This window comes from Octodon degus, unplaced genomic scaffold (assembly GCF_000260255.1).
Source record: "Octodon degus isolate 3935 unplaced genomic scaffold, OctDeg1.0 scaffold00093, whole genome shotgun sequence".
NCBI lineage: Eukaryota > Metazoa > Chordata > Mammalia > Rodentia > Octodontidae > Octodon > Octodon degus.
In genome coordinates, this window is record NW_004524669.1 from 340,147 (window position 1) to 348,260 (window position 8,114).

The 8,114-nt window shown below is 36.8% G+C and overlaps 1 protein-coding gene and 1 pseudogene across 1 annotated transcript in view; one reads left to right on the forward strand and one right to left on the reverse strand.

Annotated features, from left to right (window-relative positions):
* Positions 1 to 425: 425 nt before the first annotated feature.
* Positions 426 to 8,114, forward strand: part of Ankub1 (ankyrin repeat and ubiquitin domain containing 1) — a 29,782-nt gene continuing 22,093 nt past the window's right edge. Inside the window, exons 1-2 of the mRNA XM_004637977.2 lie at positions 426 to 754; positions 2,177 to 2,320. Of these exons, the coding sequence (XP_004638034.1) occupies positions 665 to 754; positions 2,177 to 2,320 (234 nt within the window). The 5' untranslated portion in view covers positions 426 to 664. The remainder of the gene's footprint in view (positions 755 to 2,176; positions 2,321 to 8,114) is intronic.
* Positions 4,373 to 5,046, reverse strand: LOC101582739 (annotated as a pseudogene).

Genomic DNA, 8,114 nt, shown 5'->3' on the forward strand with positions numbered 1-8,114 from the left:
GACGAGAACGGGAAAGCGTATTGGCCTACACATTCATCACCCTGAACAAGTAAGTATTGTTCCGTATCCCAGGGCAGGATTAGAAATTCCAGAGAACAAGTACACAAAGTAGTTATGGAAACCAGAATACTTCAGCTCAGGGTTATTTACAGAGAACTTTCAGGCTTAACTCATTCAGTATAATCAACTGTGGCTTGCTTTACCTTATGCCAGTGTACACAAGCATAGATCTATTTTTAAGTGCTGTCCTTGGATACATAGAGTAAAGGGAATATGATCACATCACCAAAGTATAATTTATGTGTACTATTTTTGTATTACATGTTTGAAGTTTGTTCACACTTGCCTTGACCACTGTCAAGTATGCCTGGTTCTGTAATACAAACACGGCACAGTTGGTGACTGCCGCCTTCAGTAGAGAAACACTTCCTCCAGCAGAGCTGCTGCCTGTGCTCCCCGGCACTGTGGTACTGTGGAATTGAGTCTTCATATTCCTCCAACTCACCTGTGAGGCTAGACCATGACAGTGGTCTCTGGCCATCAATTTTGTCCTTAATTGTACATGGGAACTTTTTCCAGATACCTAGCACAATCTTTGAAAAAAAAAGATTTTTTTCCTTTTTTTTTTTTTTTTTTTTTTTGGTTTTGAGGAGATAATTACATAATGAGGATTTTCATAGCTTTTGAAGGATCATTTGAACCATTTGATGTTTCAGCTGATGAAACTGTGGAAGCTATCAAGCTGATGATAAAGGTATGTACTTTGTTCTTGTACCACTAAAGCCTATATTAATGTTTATTATTCATTGTCATTTAAAATGTACATAGGATAAAGATACTATCAGGTATACTGTTAGACACAGGGAACTAAAACTGTTTGAAAAATATTATTACTTGTTTATGCAATAGATTGGTCAGAATAGAGTTAGAGGTGTCAGACAAGAAATCAAAGGGAACCAGTGAAGTCTCAGTGGGGACAACATTTTGTCTTGAGCTTGTGGGATGTGTGTGGGTGATATAACATTACTACAATTCTTCAGAAAAGGACAGAAACATGACTCTAACTTTAACCCATACAAGTAGAGTGTGTCTGTTGTCCAGTATGTGCCTTGTTTGATAAGCAAACAAATATAAAGACTCAAAGGATTCTGAAGGCAGAGAACACTCTAACAAACTTATGGGCTATGACTTTGTACATTCAGAGAAAGCTGAAACTCAGAGAAGTCACCTTGCCTAGAATCACAGTGCCAGAATATGAAACAAATTGGGTATAGCATCACCCTTATCAATTTCTTAAAATCATTCACTGTAAAATCAAAAATTAAGCACAATACTTCCTGGCTACCAACTATTTAACTTGGAGCTGATATTCCCATTTACTAAGGAGCATGCATTTAGCCACAGTTACATGATATTTGGTAGATTACTACATTCTTGATCTAACACAGGGAATCTTTTATGTGTCATGGATCCTTCTGGAAGTCTACTGAAGCCTATGAGCTGCTTCTTTGAATGTTCTTAAATGTATAAAATTATATATATATATATATATATGTATATGTATATATATAAAAGATAGCAGTCATGTTGAAATATAATTTTTAAGTAACAAAAATAAAATCTGTGGTATACACACTAACATATGTCATAGGGCTTTTTTATTAAAACATTAACAAGCTTCAGCAGTATGTTTAATAACTGTTAATTACTGTCAAAGTAATGGTCAGTATAAGTAATATTGTGAGGTACATACAATAATAACATGACATAAAAATATCTGTGATTCTTATTGGTGACAAAGGTACAGCTGACTACTGCGACTTCAGTTTGTTGCTTATAAGAAAAATCTTGGGCTGGAGAGATGGCTCAGTAGGATAAGCACTTGACTGGCAAACGCAAGGATCTGAGTTCAATCCCCAGTTCTGCAAAAAAAAAAAAAAAAAATCTTAATTTAGTGTTAATGAAAATAAATATGCAGTTTTTTGCCACAAAAATAAATTCTGTCCATTAAACTTTTGGGAAATCTATAGATTCCAGATTAATAACACTATTCTTCTTCCTTCCCTTTTGTTCCAAAACTATTATAATGATCAGAAGCAAAGAGGGGCGATTGATTGATTTCTGGTCTAGCAATGTAGAGATGTACTATTTTCATAAAATCTTATTCACCTTTAAGGATTATTTCCACATTCCTCTCGCTGAAGACAAACAAGGCAGGCGTTATCTGGAGTTAGTGTATGCTGGAGCTGCTCTAAGGAACAGTTGGAGTCTTGCTGATGTTGGAATATCTTTTTGTTCAACTCTCAAATGCTTTGTTAAGGTATGATGATCAGAATAATATTTGTCCAAGATGTCTGTCTCACTTTGAATCAAGTGGTGGGTGGATTACCTAACTGAAGTAATTTCATAACTTGGAGTTTTACTTTCTTGCCTCCCCTCTTGCTTTGAAAAATTACTCTCACACATGCTTGTACAATGGAGAGAAGTAGCATGCGCAGACTGTACACAGCTCCTCCTTTGAGTCCCTTTTGTCCTCTCCCTTCCCTCTTCCTCATGCTCCCTGGCCCAAGACGTCATCACAGAGCCTACCATGAACCAATATTAGAACAAGCCCAGAGGAAGATCTGAAGTAGTGAAATGGGAAGATGAGGGCTAGGTCACTTCTATGGGACCAAAATGACTAGGGGCAGTAGTTTGGAGAAAGGAGAAGAAATTCTTAGTAACAATGAGAATGATGGGGCACTTTCTTTACCCCAAACTGAGCCAAAGTAGCTATCTAAATTAGGTAAACACCTAAATTAAGTAAAGAGAGCCTTTTCCATTTATAGAATATCCTTAATCAGTGGTGTATAACTTGAAATTCATGGATGGATTTTAAGAATTCTAAAAAAGAACCCTCAAATTGTAAAGGAGATCAAATTATATGCCTACTTATTTTCTGGGGCCACTACTCTAAATTTGCAACCATTCTTTATAATTTTTCATTGATTATGTTTTCATTGTCATTTGACCCTAGAAAATTTTTCTTCTTTCTCTGGTTTCTGCTGTGACTAATTGATCATTCAATAATACTTTATTTAAAATTCATAAGTTTATGTTGTTTCTGTGGCTTCTTTTGCTGTTGACTTCTACCTTCATTTCACTCTGATCTAATAGTATGCGGTGGAATATTTGATTTCCTCTATATTTATTTAAGCATTTATGGCCTCAGATAGGGTCTATTTTGAAAAGAGTTCCATGTGTTTTTGAGAAAAATTAGTATTCTGTTGGTGGCTGAACACTCTGCAGGGATCTATTAAATTCATTTATTCAATGATGTGGTTGAGCTCTGATGCTTGTTGATTTTTTTTATTGACCTCTCCAGTTGTGAGAATGGAGTATTGATGTCCCCCACTGTGATTGTACTGGTGTCTGTCTTAAACCCAGTAGTTTTTGTTTTATGAAATTAGGCACACTACATCCTTAAGCCAGCCCAGGTCACTGCCCCCATCATCCTGGGTGTCACATGTGTGAGGGAATTAGCCACTTAGAAATGGACTTCCAGCCCCAAGCATTCCAAGCTCTAGCCTCTCAAGGCACTACAATCGAGTCTCTAGACATTATGAGAAGTATTATACTCCTCTTGTGTGTTTTGAAATTCCTAACCTGTGCAAATATTACTGTTTTACACCATGAAAGTTTGAAACAGTTTACTGCTCAGCAATATATAATAAGAACAATTAATAACTCTGAAGACTTTAAAATAAAAGAAAGAAAGAAAGAAAGAAAGAAATTAGGTGCACTAACATTTGATGCATAGACTTGACAATTGTTATCTCTTCCTCTTTTTGCTAAATTTCTGTTTCTTTGGTATCTGAATTCCAGATTTTGAGAGTTTGTACTTTGCTATTGGTCTTTTCTCTTTACTTTTAATCCTCTAGAGTCTCAAAATTCTTGCAATGATTTTTTTTCAAGTGACTCAGAGTGTAAGAGCTGCTTCTCCAAGACAAAAGCATTATTCTGTGCTGATTCTTTATCTCATGTGAACACATAAGCTGCAAAAATCTTAGCACAGTGTATGCTCTCTATGAAATGGGGAAATTATTTTCTCATGTTAGCATTAAAAATCCTCATAATAGTCAAAATTAAGTCTTTGAATATGACTTATCGATTCCTAAATGAATATTTAAAAGAAATGCTCTCCAACACTAAGTAGAAAAGATGTCACAAAAGCCATTACAGAAGGCTATTTAAGCAAAAACACCACAATAATGTTGTAATATTTTATAGGTGTTCTTTCATGTAGCTTTGTATTCTTTTTTGCGGTGATATTTCCATTTATTTCAGTTTCAATAATAAAATTTTTCTCTTACATGATTGAACACGTATTTTTCATTAAAATTAACAGTCACAATGGAAGAAACAGTGGCTTATCTTTCTGATGAAGGGACCAAGCTGCTAAATCTTAAGGCCTCAACAAACGTCGTTTCAACCAGACCTTTTATTTTGATTATTCCTGGTGAGCAGCAATCGTGCTTCTCCAGTGGTTTCCATCTGCCAAATGGTCACGACAGTTGTTCTGACACGGTGCCCACTACTTCCAGAGATTCTACCAGACGCAGCCTCTTTCCCAGAGCAACACCTATGGCAGCCTCCACTCAAGTCCATCCATTGGGACTTCTCTATCAAGGCTGGCCAACAAGTCCTGCTTTAGCTGCCAAGGCTTCGTTCTGCTGAATATGGTATTCCTGAAATCTCATGGATATTCTTTGTGTCATTTTAAAATATTTCTATAAGCAGTGTTCTGAACAGGTGATCCCTTCAGCTTTTACTTCTCTTGTTGTGAAGTCCTTAACACAGTCCAAAAAGCAGGTTTCTGTAAGTTTATTGTAGGTTCCAGGAATTCCCTAAACTGTTTTATCTGATCAGATTCTGATATCTGTGCAGCCATATTCTTTTGGTATATTTATGAGTCACCTTTTCTGATGCATGAGTTTCCTCAGTTCCTAAGAAGTACTTCTCCAACCTCTGCTCAGTGTTTCCAGTGAGGCCTGATTTCTCACCGGCTTTCGCATCTACACGCAGCTGGGGGCTGTGGCTGCCATGGAGAACGAAGGCTGGCGGGCAGGTGGACGGGGTTAAGGCCTGTATTCTTTTTTTATTTTTCTTTTTTTTTTTAATGAGCAGAATATATTTTTTGAAAGAAAGAAAGCTCCTGTCCAAGAGAGGGACAGGAGGGGGCCCAAGCAGGTAGTTTCCCCAAAGCATCTTTTAAGCTCTCTCTCTCTCTCTCTCTTTTTTTTTTTTTCCGGACCAGGGATTGAACTCAGCTCTTGCACTTGCCAGCGAAGTGCTTATTCCACTGAGCTATCTCCCAGGCCCAAGGCCTGTATTCTTGAAGAATGTTTAATTAGTCAAATATGACATTAAGGGGACTGGGGAGATGGCTCAGTAGAATAAGTGCTTACCTAGCAAGGGCAAGAGCCTGAGTTCAATCCCCAGTTCAAAAAAAAAAAAAAAAGATGACGTTAAAATAATTGTGTTTTTTTCTCATTTTCTAGCTATGCTATTCAGAAAATGACCAAATTCTATGTTTCTTCTTAAATGCTTTTATCTTTATATTAATATATTTACATATTATGTTTTGGGTGCTGTACAGGATAGAACCTGTAATTTTTTAAGTTTTCTAATGTCAATAATAATTCTTAAGACCAAAAATTAGAGAAAAAGGAGGGCCACAAGGAAAGCCAATATTTTGGCCTTAGCCTTTCAAGGTCATAATTAAGACTCAGGACATATGAGAACCTATACTGTAATATCCTGTAACTATCCTATACTATAATATCCTGTCCCAAATTTACTGATCAAGATTATAGGGCCACAGAGGAAAGCGATCAATCATGTAGAGTGTGCCTAAGGAGAGTCACATGGAGAGAAAACATTCTCTCAGGCTCTCACAGAGAGCAAATTGGTCAAGCAATGGTCGTGACTCATTCACATGGCTGGCACTGACAAAGGATCTAAAAACTGCAGTATAGGCTTTCAGGGTAAATCCTGAGGGGATTTGACTGAACTTATCAGATACAAAAGTTACATTTCTTGTTTTATAGGTCTTGCTTTATCTTGCTTTTAACCATCCAGCAGAAAAGTATAAAAACAGGGTATAAAAAGTAAAGCCATATTAATATGCTGAGCTCAAGTCAACAACTTCTGACATTGCCAGTCCTAGGGATAACCCACTACTATTATGGACTACTGGACTATATTGGATTATTTTGCTGAATTCACAAACCTGCAATATTTAAATGGCAACGGAATACCCATCTCTGACAAAATTAAACAAAAAAAGAGGTTACAAATGAAGGACTATTTTATGTCTGTATATACAAAATAGGATAGATATACAGCTACTTTCTCTTAATTCAACAAGAAGCAAGATTTGCACTAATAGTGTTTGGACAGGAAATCATGTCTGCATCTTATACTATGAATAACCACTACAAAGACAACAATATGCAGTGTATTAATTATTGAAACTGTCCCACTAATCGGTTTTGAAACTGTCTCATTGCTATTTGTTTCTCAATAAAATTTTTAAAAAATAAAACTTAAACAACAACAACAAAAACAATAATGCTTAGGGCCAGCAAGATAGCTCAGCAGACTAAGTGCCTGCTTCAGCAAGTTCAGGGACAGGGGTTCGATCCTCTGGCACCACATGCCACACTGGCCCCACCCCCAGGTGCACTAAGCCAGTCACAGAGACCTGGCATGGTGGTACATGCCTGTAATCCCAGCACTGGGGAAGCTAAAAAACAGGAGGATCATTACAAGTCCAAGCTGCATAGTAAGACCCTGTACCACATACATAAAAATAATAACAATAATAATACTTAAGTATTTAATTGTTTATTTGCTTCAAGTGATATAAAGTTGGTACTAATGTTTCAGCTGATTGGTGAAGTTCATGGACAGAGATAAAGTACACTGCAATGTGAGTTTATTCCATTTAACTAAGGAATTTTTTTATTTCCAATAAAATTTTATTTATGTTTGACTAGGTAGCACATTTTCATGGTCTTGTTTCAAGAGAGGCAAACAGTAAAATGTAAAATATCTCCCTTCTCTGGTCTCTAGTTTACTTCCCTGGGAACAACATATGTTCATAGTTTGGCTGTTGAAGCATATCATTACTTTTTCTCATAAATCATTATCTGCCACAGTAATGCAAACTTGGAACTGAAAATTCTAATGACAGAAACCTGATAATAGGTAAAAGAATTTATTCAGGACAGTCAAGGCAGAATATCATCGTGAGTCTTAGGGCTGGCTAACATTTAGGATTTTATTAAAACCTCTCAAGTTCCATAGAAATTTTTTTTCTTTAAGTATTTGGTACAGGGTCTCACTACACAGCTTTGACTCGTAGTGATCCTCCTGTTTTCAGCCTGCCCAGCACTGGGATTACAACAGTGTACCACCACGCCCGGTCTTGGTGGCCAGCGTAGTGTGCCTGGGGGCGGGGCTGGTGCAGCTTGTGTCTGGGGATCAAACGCCACCTGATCCCTGCACTTGCCTCAGCAGGTGCTTAGTCCACTGAGCTCTCTCACCAGCCCTTCCATGAAAATTTTATTGATCTCTATTTTACTTTGTCCAACAGAATCAAATTTAGAGAATTGCTGCCACTAATTTTAAGAAGGAAGAAAATATGCATTTTAATCTGAAGGAAGAATGCTGGCTTCCATGAAACTCAGTTCCTGTTTAGGTTGGATAATAAAGCAGGTCTATTCCAAAAGCTCAGCCTCGGTACTATATAGTCCAGGATAGTAGCAAAAAATGGTCTTACAATGACAAAAAGACTTCATTAAAAATATTCCAGAAATATTTAATTGCTCCACCTCAATGCTGTTGCATCTATGTCATGCAATCCAAGGCTGCTTTTCATGTGATGCTATTGTTCTATTGCATAGTTAAATGTGCAGCACTTAAGTAGCACCTTGCGTCTTTCTAGTTAACTATGATATTTTGTGCAAGTTAGTCCTACCTTCTGAGAATCTAGGAAGATTAGAGTCTTTTCATTTATTTTGGTATAACTCAGAAATATCATGATGTGAACAAAACATTTTTGCAGGTTC